Source organism: Tachyglossus aculeatus, chromosome 1, assembly GCF_015852505.1.
Source record: "Tachyglossus aculeatus isolate mTacAcu1 chromosome 1, mTacAcu1.pri, whole genome shotgun sequence".
Classification (NCBI taxonomy): Eukaryota; Metazoa; Chordata; class Mammalia; order Monotremata; family Tachyglossidae; genus Tachyglossus; species Tachyglossus aculeatus.
This window is the reverse complement of record NC_052066.1, coordinates 135,965,549-135,985,322: the sequence shown is the minus strand read 5'-3', so window position 1 is coordinate 135,985,322 and position 19,774 is coordinate 135,965,549. Positions and strand designations below refer to the sequence as shown.

Sequence of the window (19,774 nt, the reverse complement as noted above, 5' to 3'; positions counted from 1 at the left end):
TCCCTTTGATCTTCCACCTACTTGCAGCACCACAACCCTTATTCACTCAATCGTATTTGAGCGCTCACTGTGTGCAGGGCACTGTACTAAGCGCTTGGGAAGTACAAGTCGGCAACATATAGAGAAGGTCCCTACCCAACAACGGGCTTATGTATATATCTGTCATTTTATTTCTATTGATGCCTGTTTATTTGTATAATGTCTGTCTTCCACCTCTAGACTATGAGCTCGTTGTGGGCAGGGATTGTCACTCTTTATTGTTGTACTGTGCTTTCCAAAGAACTTGATACTGTGCTCAACACACAGTAAGCGCTTTATAAATACAATTGAATGAATTAACATACTAAGCACATGGCCCAGTGGCTCCAGCACGGGCCTGAGTCAGAAGGTGATGCGTTCAAGTCCTGGCTCTGCCACCTGTCTGCTGTGTGGCCTTGGGCAAGTCACTTCACTTCTCTGTGCCTCAGTTACCTTATCTGTAAAATGGAGATGAAGACTGTGAGCCCTATATGGTACAGGGACTGTGTCTAACGTGAGTTGTTTGTATCCACCCCAGTGGTTAGTACAGTGCCTGGCACAGAGTAAGCGCTTAAATTCCATAAGTATTCAAATAATAATAATAATGATGGCATTTGCTAAGTGCTTATTATGTGCCAAGCACTGTTCTAAGGGCTAGGGGGGGGTACAAAGTAGTCAGGTTGTCCCACATGGGGCTCACATTTTTATTCCCCATTTTACAGATGAGGTAACAGGCACATAGAAGTGAAATGACCTGCCCAAAGTCACACAGTTGACAAGTGGTGGAGCTGGGATTAGAACCCATGACCTCTGACTCCCAAGCCTGTGTTCTTCTCACTGAGCCATGCTGCTGCTCTGTGGTTGTGCAAATACCACAACTATATTCCCTATCCCAAAAGCAGCAATCCCAGGGTCATCCTCAACCTCTCAGTGCACTTTAAATGTGCATCTTCAATCCACTGCCAAATCCTCTCCTGGATCTGTCTTCTCACCCCTGTTACAAGCTCTGATTATACTGTGGAAAGACAACTGTATTAACCTCCTTACTAGTCTCCCAGCCTCCAGCCTCACCACCACCCTCCAATATAAACTATATACTGTTGCACCAGTCATCTAAGTGCTGCTTGGCAAATCTCTCTCCATTCCTCAAGTTCCACCACTGGCTCCTTGTGCTCTTCCACATCAACAATTCACATATGGCTTCATGGCTCTCCACCAATTCACCCCACCTTTCATATCTCCCCTTTACTCATTACTCCTCTCCTCACTCCTCAAGATAACAGTCTAACTGTACCTTAGACTCCCGCCTCCGTCCCCTAGTTCACACTGCTCACCAGTCTCCGAATGTCCTCCTTAAGTCAGACAGACCCCAGACCTCCTCCATATTCAAAGCCCTTTGAAAATTCTACCTCCTCCAGGAAGTCTTCCCAGCATTCCAAGTCATATAAACTTCAGTCACCTCTTGCACTTCCATTCTTATTTAGTGTACTGGTATTTGTTGGGTGCCCATTTGGTGCTGCGCGCCAAACCAGGCACTTGGAAAGTACAGAATAAAGAGGCGCACGTTCCTAGTTTGGAAGGAGCTGACACTCTTTTGGAGGAGGCAGACATAAAAATACTTAAGAAAGAGTAATCAAATTAATTATTGAATATACAAGTGTATAAACGTATACAAAAGTGCTAAGGATCGATAGAAGCTGGAACTCATGAAATAATAATAATAATGGCATTTATTAAGCACTATGTGCAAAGCACTGTTCTAAGCACTGGGGAGGTTACAAGGAGATCAGGTTGTCCCACGGGGGGTTCACAGTCAATCCCCATTTTACAGGTGAGGGAACAGAGGCACAGAGAAGTTAAGTGGCTTGCCCAAAGTCACACAGCTGACAATTGGCAGAGCCGGAATTCGAACCCCTGCCCCCTGACTCCAAAGCCCGTATGTTCACACAAACCCACACACTCCACCAACCTCTGGCCCACATCCTGCCTCTAGTCTGGAACGCCCACCCTCTTCATATCCGACAGACCATCACTCTTTCCACCTTCAAAGCCTATGGAAGGCCCATCTCCAAGAGTCCTTCCCCAATTAAGCCCTCATTTTCTCTTCTCCCACACCCTTCTGCGTCGCCCTTGCACTTGGATTCGCACCCTTTATTCACCGCTCCCTCAGCCCCACAGCACTTATGCACATTTCTGCAGTTAATTTTTAAAAATGTCTGCCTCCCCCTCTAGACTGTAAGCTCGCTGTGGTCAGGGTACCTATCTACCAACTCTGTTAAATCGTAATCTCCCAAGTGCTTAGTACAGTGCTCTACACAGCAAGCACTCAAGAAATGATTTATTTTGGTGATTATTTGTAAACACTGTTCCATCTTTCTTTCTCAGAGTGTAATCTTTCTGTTGCTAGGAAACCTGCAACTCCTTTGTACTGAATAAACCAGATGTTCAGTAGTGTCTAGGACAGTGGATTGCACCAGGTGGATGCTACTGGAGTCCTTTACCGACCACATTGCTACGGAGAGCAGAAAGAATCCAGCCTACTAGTGACCCCATGATTGAATTAAGTACATTTCCACTTCCATCTCAGGATTTCACAGGAAGAGGAGGGAGGCTGTGCATCCCCAAGCAGTTCAAGGGGATACACTTCTCAGAGAGATATATTTCATTTTGAATCTGACTGAACACTTTCCATTCTGAAGAGCCAAGAGGTTGCGGGGAATTCCCAAAGCACTTTGGAGTCCAGATTTTAGCTGGCAGAATACTTCTACTACATGCCACTATGAAAATTACTGAGTTTAGAAATTGATAACTTGGCCATATTCTCACCTCATTCAATTTAAGGTATTTACTGAGAGCTTACTGTGTGCAGAGCACTGTACTAAGCACTTGGGAGAGTACTACCCAACAGAGTTGGTAGACGATTTCCCTGTCCACAAGGAGCTTGGGAACCAAATGTTTTATTTCACTGAGCAGTTCAGCTATGTGAAATGGAGGGGGGTACTTGTATAACAACTAAATAATCCTTGAAAAGTTGGGCTTAAAACTGAATCATTTTTCCAAAAAAGTATTGGAAGAATTTAGGTTACGTTTAGGTTAGGTTTCCATATAAAATGGAAAAATGAGTTATGGGAGGGTGTTATTTCAAAGTGTGGACAAATGGATTGAATTTCCAAGAAATGAAGGCAATTCCACTTTCTCGACTGGTTAGAGAAAAGTAGTGACAGAAATTTGGCAAACTTAGAAGCGGCTATTGGTGTACACTGAAAATCTCAACAATGCAAACTGCCCAGTTTACCAACGCTTCACTTTGCAAGTCCATTCCCAAAATGTTTGGGATCACCTCTGGTTCTAACTTTTTGGAAGGTGACTTTCCCTGAGCCCCACACTCTTTGATACACCATTTTTAGACTCACAGCCATGTACCCATTACTTTTGCTGAGAAAGATAGCCCATTAACAAAAGGAAAAGTTTTTTGGGGGGGACCTTTCATTCATTCAATCATATTTATTGAGCACTTACTGTGTGCAGAGCATTGTACTAAATGCTTGGGAAAATATAATACAGCAATAGTGAGACAATCCCTGGGCACAATGAGAAAACAGTCTAGAGCGGGGAGACAGACATCAATATAATTAAATAAAATTACAGATATATACATAAGTGCTGTGGAGGAGGGATGGGGCGAGGGGGAGAACAAAGGGAGCTAGTCAGGGTGATGTGGAAAGGAGTGGGAGAGAAGGAAAAGTGGGGCTTAGTCTGGGAAGGCCTCTTGGAGGAGATGTGTCTTCAGTAAGGCTCTGAAGGGAGCTGGGGGGGTTGGGGGTGGGGGGGAAAAGAGTAATTGTCCGGCGGATTTGAGGACAGAGGGTGTTCCAGGCTAGAAGTCGGCTTCTCACAGTGCCTCGATATCGCCTGTACCTTCTTCCTCTTCCATTTTCCTTATGCTTATTGACCAGCAATATTTCTGTGTGGGCACACTACCACACCCTAAACTGAGCAACTATCAGATTAAAAAAACAACAACAAAAAACCACCCTGGGTGTGTTGAGGCACTCCCTTTTTCACCTTATATCTTAAGCAAACACAAGTTTAGCAGCTAATGGCCCAGAAATGCATCCCTTATAAGTATATTCTTGGAAGGTGCTCTTGTTCAAGATTAAGCGTCAGTGGAGGGGACAAATGAGCCAGAAATAAATAAAATGCTCTACATGCTTGGCATTTAGACTATACAAGTGAGCCGCTAAAAAGGACGAACCAAATTATCCAGCAAGGAACCGAGATGGGAAATGAGAAAGGAAGACTACACTTAAACAAGCTAGATTAGCTCCAGGAATGTGACACGAAACTTGCAGGCATGGGTTTGAATCAATCAGTGGTATTTATTGAGCGCTTACTGTACGCAGAGCACTAAGTGCTTTGGAGAGAACAATATTGCACAATTGGTAGACACCTATCAGAAGCGTACAGTTTAGAGAAATGAAGAAATGTTATTCAAGTAATACCACTGAACAACATATGCACTACTTGGGAAACCTGGCTGAAGAAAAACATAATACTGAAGTATAAATTTTGGGAGCCCCATAGACCAGAAATTCACAGCAAGCTCTGCCAAGGTATCGACTAGGAATCCAGTACAAACTTGCCACAGCATATCTACCATCCTCCTTGAAAAATGTGCCAGATAATAGCAGTTTAAGTCATCCAACAAAAACACCATGCCATTGGAAGGATAAAGTAGATCACACTGAAGAGGAATTTAACATATTTTTTTTTTAAAGTATGCACTGGGCTTTCAGAACTTTGTTGGCACAAACCCTGACATTTGAATTAAATACTGTAAACGTCAGAAGTACAAAAGAGTGAATTACTATTGCCAGTACACAAAGCTGCAATCTGATCTTGTATCTGGCAATGGTGCATGAACTTTACAAAGTCTGAATATCTATCAAGTGAAATCAGCTGTTGATTTTAAAGATTTAAAAAAAAAAAAACACCCTCCTCTTGCATTTGCCAACAGGGATGTCTTTTTCAAAGGCGTTGCTTGCCTATGTAAGCTTGTAACAAAGCTGTTCAGAGAAACTGTTACACTCATCAGGGTGTATACTGCTATCAGAATGTTCACTGAGCATATTCCTTATTATTTTTAATGTCTGCCTTCCCCTATGGGTTGTAAACTTCTGTGAGCAAAGGAAGCAACTACCAACTCCGCAGTACTGTTCTTTCAAGCGCTTAGCACAGTGCTCTGTGCACAGTGAGTGCTCAATACCATTGATTGACTATGATTTTGAGTCCTGGCATTTCACTAATAAAACATACTTCATAGGATATTCACCCAGAATTCCGCTTACCTGCGTAATGGTCTAGGCTGAATCAAAATTTTTAAAATACACAAGTTTTTCCTAAAATGTATTTCTACCATTCTACAGTTCCACTAACTTTCTGCACTTGGAGCTCCAAGAATCCATGGCTTGTCATTTAAATACCAACCCTGTTCTTCCCTTGCCTGCTTCCTAAACTGAGGTGGATTAAGTGGCATAAAACAACTGCTTTCGAAAACTAATAAAGTCCATTTCAAGTACTTGGCTACTTGGCCCAGTGGAAAGAGCACGGGCTTTGGAGTCAGATGTCATGGGTTCAAATGCCGGCTCCGCCAACTGTCAGCTGTGTGACTTTGGGCGAGTCACTTAACTTCTCTGTGCCTCAGTTACCTCATCTGTAAAATGGGGATTAAAACTGTGAGCCCCCCGTGGGACAACCTGATCACCTTGTAACCTCCCCAGCGCTTAGAACAGTGCTTTGCACATAGTAAGCGCTTAAATACCATCATTATTATTATTACTGTACTTCCTGATGCTCATTCATTCGTTCAATCATATTTATTGAGCGCTTACTGTGTGCAGAGCCCTGTATTAAGCGCTCGGACAGTATGTCCCACAATGTACTATTACCATCTATTACCATCCTAACACCTCAGTTCCCAGTCTTCTTTCTTCCCACGAATATCAGAATTGCTAGACATTCCTCAGAGTATGTAATTCAATTCCTAGTCTTATTCCCTACACTTCAATCTGTCCCTCTCTGATCATTCCTAAGTAATACTGTCTAGCACGGATCAATGGTTCTATTACCCCAGTGACTTAGCTGGTAGGATTCTTCCCCACCACCCCACATTTCCATATACGCTCTTACAGAAGCAGCGTGGCTTAGTGGTAGTGGTAGGAATCCGGACTTGGGAGTCAGAGGTCATGGGTTCTAATCCCGGCTCTGCCAATTGTCAGCTGTGTGACTTTGGGCAAGTCACTTCACTTCTCTGTGCCTCAGTTACTTCACCTGTAAAATGGGGATTAAGACTGTGAGCCCCCCAGAGGACAACCTGATCACCTTGAAACCTCCCCAGCGCTTACAGTGCTTTGCACATAGTAAGCGCTTAATGCCATCATTATTATTGTTATTATTATTCTGAATTTCTTGCAAACCTTTTGCAAGTGTCCAAATTGCACTTTGCAAGGCCTAGAGAAGCGGCTTAGTGGAAAGAGCCGGGACTTGGGAGTTACAGGACATGAGTTCTAATCCCAGTTCCGTCACTTGTCTGCCGTATGACCTTGGGCAAGTCACTTAACTTCTCTGTGCCTCAGCTACCTCCCCTGTAAAATGGGGATTAAGACTGTGAGCCTCACGTGGGACAACCTGATTACCTTGTATCTACTCCAGCACTCAGAACAGCGCTTGGCACATTGTAAGCGCTTAATAAATACCATCATTGTTATTAGAAAACTCATACAGTTGTTTCTCTAAATTCATTCATTCAATCGTATTTGAGCGCTTACTGTGTGCAGAGCACTGTACTAAGCGCTTGGGAAGTACAAGTTGGCAACATATAGAGATGGTCCCTACCCAACAACGGGCTCACAGTCTAGAAGGGGCTCACAGTTTAATACCCAATTGGCCTATGTTTTTCTGGGTTTTAATATAAATTCACTTTGCAGTTCTAGCATCAGTTTAAACATCCAGAGCTGTTGTTAAACTAGTTTAGTGCAAGAGTTTTCATCCCGTTAAGCCACCAGGTAAATTAGTTCAAGCCAATCGATCTAGAGACTGAAGACAAGGCAGAAATTGTTGGGGTCAGATGAGACAGAATCAACAAGGAATCTACCCGCCACCCTCGACCCTACTTATCTGGTGGTGGGAAGCTTCTTTAACCTACTGCTAGCAACGCACTGCCATCAGATCCACTACTACTCGGTCTGAGCAGGGTTGATGTATTGCTGCATCTAGTCACATGAAAAAACATTTTCTGCACAGTTGTTCCCCTTTAATTTTGTTGATCCCTTAGACTGAGCTCCCTGAAGGCGTCAATCGTGTCTACTAACTATATAGTACTGTCCCAGATCCCTGACACAGTGCTAGATTGAGTGATTGCTATGTACACAGCAAGCACTCAAACGCCAATCAATTTTCAGGCACAAATTTCTCTGCTAGCTTCTGAATCGCCGTTTATATACAAGGAAGTAGTTAAAAGCAGGCTAGGTCAGCTTCCAACCACTGGCATGATTGAGGAACGCCTGTAACTCCAAACAACACACCTTGGCCCCAAAACAGGCCCCAGGCATCTCTTCCTTTCCCTGCAACTCAAGTCTGATCCCAAGCTGCACAGTCAACTCATGTGGAGCTCAGTTTTTTGGCTGAAAGTGGGATGTGTGTGTTTATTACTTTGTCTTTATAGTTACTTAGCTCTGTCTATAACTGTAGGCAGCACAACCCCAAAACCATTCCAGGCGGAGTATCTATCCTATGCTTAAAGTTCCTTGGGAATATTTTGTGACCTCACTTATAAGCTTCATTTGTAACTTGCAAATCTGTCTCATGAAGACAAAAATTAAGCTGCGGAATCAGTCTGTATGTAGAAACAAGTTTGAAAGAGTATGAAGCGAGGGAAGCCAAAATGTAGTAACAAAGAAAACAGCATTTTTTAAACCTATAATAATGATACTTATTAAACTACTTCAAAAATATCACAAGAGTCACGATTATCTTTCTATCCATCAATGATATCTATTGAGTGCAGCCCACTCTACTAAGCACTTGGGAGAATACCCTATAACAGTTGGTAGACAGGATCCTTGCCCGCAAAGAGTTTACAGCCTAGAGGGGAAGACAAATTAAAATAGATTACAGATAGGCGAAATGACAGAATAAGTACACTGTGCAACAAACAAAGTGCCTAGGGGATACAAACCCAAGTGCCTAGGCAGTGCAGGAGGGTGAGTAGAGAAAATGAAGGATTAGTCATGAAAGGCTTCTTGGAGGAGATGGGATTTTAGGAGGGTTTGGAAGATGGGGAAGTGGTGGAATATGAATGGGGAGAGAGTTCCAGTCCAGAGGGAGGGCAAGCTGTACTAGGCACATGGGTATATAAGATATTCATTTAACACATGGTCCTTGTTCCATAATGGAAAAGCCATTTGGGAAATCAATCATTGGCGTTTGAGTGCTTACAGTGTGCCGAGCACTGCACGAAGCACTTGGCAGAGTAAAATACAACAGAGCCAGCAGACAAGTTTCCTGCCCATAAGGAGCTGACAGTCTAGAGGGGAGAAACTAAAATTCTATACACAATGCCTCAATTAAAAAATATCAAAGTAAACATCAATGGAAAAAAGAATTATGCAGTGAACATCCTTCACCTGTTTATCTCCCAAGGAGCCCTTACGAGAGAAGTGGTCTCAAAGACAAGGATACCCATCCCTGGGAAAATAAGTTACCAGTGAACATACGAACTACAATTCATTATTTCTACTTGCCTAGAGATGAAAGATTCTATAAACCCATTGCTAATACAAAACTATTCTCAATCTTTTCCACTAAAAACTGGGTGGAACTCGAGGAAATCGGATGATACTTTTGCAGTCAATGAAATGTGGGCAACTGAAATCACGATGGTTGGAAGAAACATTTAAAAAAAAAAAACCCACACACAACAAAACAGCAGTGGGCAATGTAGCATTGCTGAGGACTCGTGACAGACAGGCTGGGCAGAGCTGAAGACTATCAGCTTCTGCTGTACTTTCCCCAAGTACTTAGCTCACTGCAATACACCCAATGGGCACCCAAATACTATTACTATTAGCAGTCAAAAGCAGGTGGCTCTTTACAGCAGGTTTTTCAAATGACCAAGATAGCAAGAGGGAGAATCACTGTAAGCTCAGTAAGGGCTAGGGAGTGCATGCATCTGTTATAATGGACTTTCCCAAGCCCTTAGCATAATGTTCTGCTCACAGTAACCGCTCAATAAATGTGACTGATAATAATAATAACTGTGGTATTTGTTAAGCACTCACTATGCACCAAGCACTGTTCTAAACCCCTGAGGTAGATACAAAGTAATCAGGTTGGGCACAGTTCCTTTCCACACATGAGGCTCACAGCCTTGAGCCGCATTTTACTGATGAGGTAACAGGCACAGAGAGGTGAAGTGACTTGCTCAAGGTCACACAGCAGACATATAGCAGAACCAGGATTAGAACCCATGTCCTGACACCTAGGCCCGTGCTCTTTCCACTAGGCCTAGCTGATTTATTCATCCCCCGCTCCCAGCCCCACAGCACTTATGTACAGGTCGGTAATTTATTTCTATTAATGTCTGCCTCCCCCTCTTGACTATAAGCTAGTTGTGGGCAGGGAACGTGTCTGTTATTTTGGACTTTCCCAAGTTCTTAGTACAGTCATCATCATCAATCGTATTTACTGAGCGCTTACTGTGTGCAGAGCACTGTACTAAGCGCTTGGGAAGTACAAGTTGGCAACATATAGAGACAGTCCCTACCCAACAGTGGGCTCACAGTCTAAAAGGGGGAGACAGAGAACAAAACCAAACATACTAACAAAATAAAATAAATAGAATAGATATGTACAAGTACAGTGCTCTGCACACACTAAATGCTCAATGAATAAAATTGATTGACCATAGACTGCAATCAGAAATGCCAAAGTACAGTAAAGGATAATCCATTCGTCAACTTTATGAGGACATGGCACGGAAGGGATTGCCGGTGGAGCACCGGTCCTTTCCTTCAGATGTAAAATCCTACTGTCTATAGGAGCATCAACTTTAAATGCAGAGATACCTGGATATTTTAGTGGCATAACAATACAGTAATGATGGCATTTGTTAAGCGCTTACTGTGTGCCAAGCACTGTTCTAAGCACTGGGGGAGATACAAGGTAATCAGGTTGTCCCACGTGGGGCTCACAGACGTAATGCCCATTTTACAGATGAGGTAACTGAGGCACAGAGAAGTCAAGTCACATAGCTGATCAGTGGCGGAGCTGGGATTAGAACCCACGACTTCTGACTTCCAAGCCCGTGCTCTTTCCACTAAGCCACGCTGTTCAGAGAATGCTCTCCCCAAACTTTCCTAGCCCTCAAAAGACAAACTCTTTCGGTTCAAAGTGACAAGATTTTTGCATAAATGATGGGCTCCATTTTTTTTATAAGTTTAAAATGATAGCTTATGCCCTTTTCTTCAGACTACAACTTGGTCAACTACTTTCATAGCTATACTGCTGAAGAGACAAAGTGTGAGCTCTTGGTTCTTTCCGTAACAGCAAGGAAAATTACCCAGGACTTCTCATGAAACAATTTTTTAAAAAAAGACACAGCTAAGAAAAAGTCCAGTAGATATAAAAATAAAAGCTACTATTAAGATTATCATAACATTCCTGACCTGAAACCGTGTGGAAGTATTTTGAGGGAACTGTGACAACCTACTTGAGGTCTTTTAATCCCTGCAGTATGTCAAGGGGCCAGCTCTCAGTTTCAATTCCATTACAATAACTACGAGTAGAATTCATATTTTCATATTAAAATTTATATACATGTCTTTAGATTCACTTCAGATTACATGAACTTTCAAATTTAAAAAACTCGCTCACCTTCCCCTCCAACAAGGGGTGCATTTTGAGGTGCATTTTTTAAAAATTGATGATGATGATGATAGTATTTGTAAGCATTTACTATGTCTTAAACACTGTTCTAAACACTGGGGTGGATACAAACTAATCAGCTCGGAGTCTAATTGAGGTTAGGGTTGTTTGGGCGACTCATTTGGAAATAAACCTAAGCTTAATATTTAGTTAAGACATTCTATGTCTATAACTTTACTTCAGTTAGCATTACAAATAGCCAATGCAATCCCAAATTAAAACAAACACCAGATTTTTTTTCTACTCAGAAAAAAAAGATGACAGCTCTCCTAGCTCATTTATTAAGAACACAATAATCTGGATGATATATTTATACAACAAACCATTATCCTTTTCAAGAATAAAGTAACTATAAGAATAGTAACTCCAATCAACGCTAAGGTTTCTCGACAAGGCAGATACTCAAAACCTTCCAGTTGGTAAGGCGAGAATAATCCTCACCCACAAATATCTAAAGTTAAAAAGGAAGAATGACAGTTTGGCTCAAAAAACTCACTCCATTGTTTGCTAGTTATTACCGATGTGAACATGTCACAGAAGCCAAAGCAGACCTAATGGAAAAGGCTAGAGTGAGTACGCATTTTAGAGTCAAACATCTACTCGATAAATCATTCTTCTGCAATATGAAAACCTGCCGTGACTTCACTACTAGTTTATTTACATTTTAAACCAAATCAGGAGGAAACTTCATAAAAAAAAAAGTTCTCTAGAGGGGCATGATATATTGAACGGCTTCCCGGGCCACTATTGAAAATATTACAGGGAAAAACGAGTATGGGTTTAGTAGTAACCTCAGAAATAGATGTTGGGGCATCTGAATAAAGTTCAGCGAGGATTCCCGACCGGCGACCATGCAAAAACCGAAGACTCCCAAGGATGCTGCTCTCCTTTCCAGTTACAGTGGAGCAAGAGAAGCCCCGGGGAATTGCAGGAAAGCTACGGTGGGAGAGAAATGAATGCAGGGGAGTCAAAAAAAAAAAAAAGGGGAAGCTGTCAAGGTGCAGATTTTTGCTCAACAGGAACGCATTCAGGAAGAACTTAAAAGCATCATTTTTCTGGCCCCAAAGGGGTTCCGATGCCTGCAAAAAGTTACTCTCCCCGCCCACTTCCAACTGTGTTCCAGGAAAACTTTGGGCACGGAAGGGGTTGGGGGGTTGAGGAGGTGGGTTTGGAGGGCTGGGGGTGGGGGGTGGTGGGTGCATCCCCAGCCCTTGGCGACCACCTTTCGGGAGGGAAGCGGAGGGACGGGTGAGTCGAGGGCTGCCAAGAGCAAAACAAGCGTGGTTTAGTGGAAAGAGCGCGGGCCTGGGAGTTGGAGGGTCGTGGGTTCTAATCCCGCCTCTGCCACTTGTCTGCTGTGTGACCTTGGATAACTCCACTTCTCTTCGAGAAGCACCTCACTGCTACTTCGAGAAGCACTGTGGCTTAGTGGAAAGAGCCCGGGTTTGGGAGTCAGAGGACAAGGGTTCAAATCTCCACTCGCCAATTGTCTGCTGGGTGACTCTGGGCAAGTCACTTCTCTGTGCCTCAGTTGCTTCATCTGGAAAATGGGGATGAAGGCTGTGAGACCCATGTGAGACAGCCTGATCAACTTGTATCCCCCACCCCAGCGCTTAATACCATCATTATTATTATTCTCTGTGCCTCAGTTTACCTCACCTGGAAAACGGGGCTTAAAACTGTGTGAGCCCCACCTGGGACAACCCGATTACTTTGTATCTGCCCCAGCGCTTTGGACAGTGCTGGGCACATAATAATTATGGTATCTGTTTAGCGCTTATTCTGTGCCAAGCACTGTTCCAGTAAGCGCTTAACAAATACCCATCGTTGTGTGGCTTAGTAGAAAGGGCGTGGGCTTGGGAGTCAGAGGACCTGGGCCCCGTCCAAAGCGCTGGGGCAGATACAAAATAATCGGGTTGTCCCAGGTGGGGCTCACACAGTCTTAACCCCCGTTTTCCAGGTGAGGTAAACTGAGGCAAGGGAGAATACTATTAATGATGGCATTTGCTAAGCGCGTGGGCTCTAATCCTGGCTCTGCCACTTGTCTGCTGTGTAACCTTGGGCAAGCCACTTAGCTTCTTTGGGCCTCAGTGACCTCTTCTGGAAAATGGGGATGAAGACTGTGAGCTCCACGTGGGGCAGCCTGATTACCCTGTATCCACCCCAGCGCTTAGAACAGCACTTAACAAATAGCATCATTATTATTATTAAGCGCTTAATACAGTGCTCTGCACACAGTAAGCGCTCAATAAATATGATTGATTGATTGGCGGGGAGAGCTTGTGAGGCAGCGTGGCTCAGTGGAAAGAGCACGGGCTTGGGAGTCAGAGGTTGTGGGTTCTAATCTCGGCTCCACCACTTGTCAGCTGCGTGACTTGGGGCAAGTCATTTCTCTGGGCCTCAGTTCCCTCATCTGGAAAATGGGAATGAAGACTGCAAGCCCCATGTGGGACAACCTTATCACCTTGTATCCCCCCCAGCGCTTAGAACAGTGCTCAGCACATGGTAAGCGCTTAGCAAATGCCATCATTATTATTATTCCTTGGGCCTCAGTTCCCTCATCTGTAAAATGGAGACGAAGACTGTGAGCACCATGGGGGACAACCTGATCACCTTGTCTCCCCCACAGCACTTAGAACAGTGCTCAGCATCTAGTAAGTGCTTAACAAATGCCATCATTATTATTATTATTCTCTGGGTCTCAGTTCCCTCATATGTAAAATGGGGATGAAGACTGCGAGCCCCATATGGGACAACCTGATGACCTTGTATCTCTGCCCCCCACCCCCAGCGCTTAGAACAGTGCTCAGCACAGAGTAGGCACTTAACAAATGCATTATTATTATTATTCTCTGGGCCTCAGTTCCCACACCTGTAAAATGGGGATGAAGATTGTGAGTCCCATATGGGACAATCTGATGACCTTGTATCCCCCCCAGCGCTTAGAACAGTGAGCCCATTGTTGGGTAGGGACCATCTGTATATGTGGCCAACTTGTACTTCCCAAGCACTTAGTGCAGTGCTCTGCACACAGTAAGTGCTCAGTAAATACGACAATGAATGAATGAATGCTCGGCACATAGTAAGCGCTTAACAAATGCCATCATTACTATTATTCTCCAGGCCTCAGTTCCCTCATCTGTAAAATGGGGTGAAGATGGTGACCCCCCCGTGTGGGGCAACCTGATGACCTGATATGTAGCCCAGTGCTTAGAAAAGTGCTCGGCACATAGTAAGCGGTGGGCCCCCCGTGTGGGGCAACCTGATGACCTTGTATGTAGCCCGACGCTTAGAACAGTGCTGGGCACATAGTAAGCACTTAACAAATGCCATCATTACTATTATTCTCCGGGTGAAGATGGTGAGCCCCCTGTGTGGGGCAACCTGATGGCCTTCTATGTAGCCCAGTGCTTAGAACAGTGCTGAGCACATAGTAAGCGCTTAACAAATGCCATCATTACTATTATTCTCCGGGCCTCAGTTCCCTCATCTGTAAAAAGGGGGTGAAGACAGTGAGCTCCCCGTGTGGGGCAACCTGATAGCCTTGTATGTAGCCCGGTGCTTAGAACAGTGCTGGGCACATAGTAAGTGCTTAACAAATGCCATCATTACTATTATTCTCCTGGTGAAGACGGTGAGCCCCCTGTGTGGGGCAACCTGATGGCCTTGTATGTAGCCCGGCGCTTAGAACAGTGCTGGGCACATAGTAAGCGCTTAAGAAATGCCATCATTACTATTATTATCCGGGTGAAGACGGTGAGCCCCCCGTGTGGGGCAACCTGATGGCCCTGTACGTAGCCCGGTGCTTAGAATAGTGCTGGGCACATAGTAAGCGCTTAACAAATGCCATCATTACTATTATTCTCCGGGCCTCAGTTCCCTCATCTGTAAAAAGGGGGTGAAGACGGTGAGCCCCGTGTGTGGGGCAACGTGATGGCCTTGTATGTAGCCCGGCGCTCAGAACAGTGCTGGGCACATAGTAAGCGCTTAACAAATGCCATCATTACTATTATTCTCCAGGTGAAGACGGTGAGCCCCCCGTGTAGGGCAACCTGATGGCCTTGAATGTAGCCCGGCGCTCAGACCAGTGCTGGGCACATAGTAAGCGCTTAACAAATGCCATCATTACTATTATTCTCCAGGTGAAGACGGTGAGCCCCCCGTGTAGGGCAACCTGATGGCCTTGAATGTAGCCCGGCGCTCAGACCAGTGCTGGGCACATAGTAAGCGCTTAACAAATGCCATCATTACTATTATTCTCCGGCTGAAGGCGGTGAGTCCCCAGTGTGGGGCAACCTGATGGCCTTGTATGTAGTCCGGTGCTCAGAACAGTGCTGGGCACATAGTAAGCGCTTAAGAAATGCCATCATCACTATTATTCTCCGGGCCTCAGTTCCCTCATCTGTAAAAAGGGGGTGAAGACGGTGAGCCCCGCGTGTGGGGCAACCTGATGGCCTTGCATGTAGCCCGGCGCTCAGAACAGTGCTGGGCACATATTTAGCGCTTAAGAAATGCCATCATTACTATTATTCTCCGGGTGAAGACGGTGAGCCCCCTGTGTGGGGCAACCTGATGGCCTTGTGTGTAGCCCGGCGCTCGGAACAGCACTGGGCACATAGTAAGCGCTTAACAAATGCCATCATTACTATTATTCTCCAGGTGAAGACGGTGAGACCCCTGTGTGGGGTAACCTGATCGCCTAGTATGTAGCCCGGTGCTTAGAACAGTGCTGGGCACATAGTAAGCACTTAACAAATGCCATCATTACTATTACTCTCCAGGCCTCAGTTCCCTCATCCCACGGGGGACAACCTGATCACCTAGTATATAGCCCAGCACTTAGAACAGTGCCGGGCACATAGTAAGCACTTAACAAATGCCATCATTACTATTACTCTCCAGGCCTCAGTTCCCTCATCCCACGGGGGACAACCTGATCACCTAGTATATAGCCCAGCACTTAGAACAGTGCCGGGCACATAGTAAGCGCTTAACAAATGCCATCATTACTATTATTCTCTGGGCCTCAGTTCCCTCATCTGTAAAAAGGGGGTGAAGACGGTGAGCCCCCAGTGTGGGGCAACCTGATAGCCTTGTATGTAGCCCGGCGCTTAGACCAGTGCTGGGCACATAGTAAGCGCTTAAGAAATGCTATCACTACTATTATTCTCCGGGTGAAGACGGTGAGTCCCCCGTGTGGGGCAACCTGATGGCCTTGTATGTAGCCCGGCGCTTAGAACAGTGCTGGGCACATAGTAGGCGCTTAACAAATGCCATCATTACTATTACTCTCCAGGCCTCAGTTCCCTCATCTGTAAACTGGGAATGAAGACGGTGAGTCCCACGGGGGACAATCTGATCACCGGCGCTTAGAACATGGTAAGCGCTTAACAAATGCCATCATTACTATTACTCTCCAGGCCTCAGTTCCCTCATCTGTAAAATGGGAATGAAGACGGTGAGCCCCACGGGGGACAACCTGATCGCCTTGTATATACCCCAGCATTTAGAACAGTGCTGGGCACATGGTAAGCGCTTAACAAATGCCATCATTACTATTACTCTCCATGCCTCAGTTCCCTCATCCCACGGGGGACAACCTGATCACCTAGTATATAGCCCGGCACTTAGACCAGCGCCGGGCACATAGTAAGCGCTTAACAAATTCCTTCATTACTATTACTCTCCAGGCCTCAGTTCCCTCACCTGCAAAATGGGAATGAAGACGGAGAGCCCCACGGGGGACCCTCTGATCACCTTGTACAGAGCCCGGCGCTCAGAACAGCGCCGGGCACATAGTAAGCGCTTAACAAATGCCATCGTCACTATTACTCTCCGGGCCTCAGTTCCCTCACCTGCAAAATGGGGATGAAGACGGTGAGCCCCCCGTGTGGGGCAACCTGATGGCCTTGTATGTAGCCCGGCGCTCACAACAGTGCTGGGCACATAGTAAGCGCTTAACAAATGCCATCATTACTATTATCATCATCATCAATCGTATTTATTGAGCGCTTACTGTGTGCAGAGCACTGTACTAAGCGCTTGGGAAGTACAAATTGGCAACATATAGAGCCAGTCCCTACCCAACAGTGGGCTCACAGTCTAAAAGGGGGAGACAAAACCAAACATACTACAAAATAGAATAGAATAGATATGTATAAGTAAAATAAATTGGGTAATAAATATGTACAAACATATATACAGGTGCTCTCCAGGCCTCAGTTCCCTCATCTGCAAAATGGGAATGAAGACGGTGAGTCCCCCGTGTGGGGCAACCTGATGGCCTTGTACGTAGCCCGGCGCTCAGAACAGTGTCGGGCACATAGTAAGAGCTTAAGAAATGCCATCATTACTATTATTCTCCGGGCCTCAGTTCCCTCTTCTGTAAAAAGGGGTTGCGGACGGTGGGCACCCCATGTGGGGCAACCTGACGACCTTGTATGTAGCCCAACGCTTAGAACAGTGCTGGGCACATAGTAAGCGCTTAACAAATGCCATCATTACTATTACTCTCCAGGCCTCAGTTCCCTCATCCCATGGGGGACAACCTGATCACCTAGTATATAGCCCGGCACTTAGACCAGCGCCGGGCACATAGTAAGCGCTTAACAAATGCCATCATTACCATTACTCTCCGGGCCTCAGTTCCCTCACCTGCAAAATGGGAATGAAGACGGTGAGCCCCACGGGGGACCCCCTGCTGACCTTGTATAGAGCCCGGCGCTCAGAACAGTGCCGGGCACATAGTAAGCGCTTAACAAATGCCATCATTGCTATTACTCTCCAGGCCTCAGTTCCCTCACCTGCAAAATGGGAATGAAGACGGAGAGCCCCACGGGGGACCCCCTGATCACCTTGTATAGAGCCCGGCGCTCAGAACAGTGCCGGGCACATAGTAAGCGCTTAACAAATGCCATCATTACCATTACTCTCCGGGCCTCAGTTCCCTCACCTGCAAAATGGGGATGAAGACGGTGAGCCCGCCGTGTGGGGCAACCTGATGGCCTTGTACGTAGGCCGGCGCTCAGAACAGTGCCGGGCACATAGTAAGCGCTTAACAAATGCCATCACTACCATTACTCTCCGGGCCTCAGTTCCCTCACCTGCAAAATGGGAATGAAGACGGTGAGCCCCCCGTGTGGGGCAACCTGATGGCCTTGTACGTAGGCCGGCGCTCAGAACAGTGCCGGGCACATAGTAAGCGCTTAACAAATGCCATCACTACCATTACTCTCCGGGCCTCAGTTCCCTCACCTGCAAAATGGGAATGAAGTCGGTGAGCCCCACGGGGGACCCCCTGCTGACCTTGTATAGAGCCCGGCGCTCAGAACAGCGCCGGGCACATAGTAAGCGCTTAACAAATGCCATCATCACCATTACTCTCCGGGCCTCAGTTCCCTCACCTGCAAAATGGGGATGAAGACGGTGAGCCCCCCGTGTGGGGCAACCTGATGGCCTTGTACGTAGGCCGGCGCTCAGAACAGCGCCGGGCACATAGTAAGCGCTTAACAAATGCCATCGTCACCATTACTCTCCGGGCCTCAGTTCCCTCACCTGCAAAATGGGGATGAAGACGGTGCGCCCCCCGTGTGGGGCAACCTGATGGCCTTGTATATAGCCCGGCGTTTAGAACAGTGCCGGGCACATAGTAAGCGCTCAACAAATGCCATCATCACCATTACTCTCCGGGCCTCAGTTCCCTCACCTGCAAAATGGGGATGAAGACGGTGAGCCCCCCGTGTGGGGCAACCTGATGGCCTTGTACGTAGGCCGGCGCTCAGAACAGCGCCGGGCCCGTAGTAGGCGCTTTCCCAAATGCCATGACGACTGCGAGGCTCCGGCCGTCCCGGGGGCCCCACCTACCTCGTCGCCCCATTTGAGCACGTCCTTCTGGCGCTCTTTGACGGCGTGGTAGATGTGCAGGAACTGGAGCACCCCGTGCCGCCGCACGTGCCGGGCGAAGCGCCGCGTCTCCTCCCAGCTCAGCGGAGACCCCTGCGACAGCAGCCCCATGGCCGGACGGACGGACCCACCGTGTACTGGACGCCCCGCCGGGGACGCTCAGGACGCTCCCACCAGGGAGGGAGCCGGTCCCGGCCGCCGCCGCGCATGCGCCCCGGGACGCTCGGCCCACTCCGGATTCCACTCCGGGCCCGGATCCGCCGCGCCGGGTTTTAAGGCGACCGGAGGGCGGGGCCGCCCGGAGGAGGGGAAAATCACGGAGAGGCCAGCCGAGGGCGGGCCAAACGACCGGGCCTCTCCACAGCCCCCAGGGTGACTCATCATAATCATTATTAATAATAATAATAATAATCAATCAATCGCATTTATTGAGCGCTTACTATGTGCAGAGCGCCGGGCTAAGCGCTTGGGAAGTACAAATTGGCAACATCTAGAGACAGTCCCTACCCAACAGTGGGCTCACAGTCTAGAAGGGGGAGACAGAGAACAAAACCAAACATACTAACAAAATAAAATAAATAGAATAGACATGTACAAGTAAAATAAATAAATAAATAAATGGAGTAATAAATATGTACAAACATATATACAAACGTCCAGGCCTCTCAACAGGCCCCAGGGTGACTCATCATCATCATCATCAATCGTATTTATTGAGCGCTTACTGTGTGCAGAGCGCAGGACTAAGCGCTTGGGAAGTACAAGCTGGCAACATAGAGAGACAGTCCCTACCCAACAGTGGGCTCACGGGCTGAAAGGGGGAGACGGAGAACAAAACCAAACGTGCTAACAAAGTAAAATAAATAGAATA

At 46.4% G+C, this 19,774-nt stretch overlaps 1 protein-coding gene across 1 annotated transcript in view; it reads right to left on the bottom strand.

Moving 5' to 3' along the window:
* GCLC (glutamate-cysteine ligase catalytic subunit) overlaps nt 1–19,096 on the bottom strand; it is a 66,829-nt gene extending 47,733 nt beyond the window's left edge. The window contains exon 1 of the mRNA XM_038762233.1: nt 18,865–19,096. Within this exon, the coding sequence (XP_038618161.1) occupies nt 18,865–19,014 (150 nt within the window). The 5' untranslated portion in view covers nt 19,015–19,096. The remainder of the gene's footprint in view (nt 1–18,864) is intronic.
* Between the last annotated feature and the right edge of the window lie 678 nt (nt 19,097–19,774).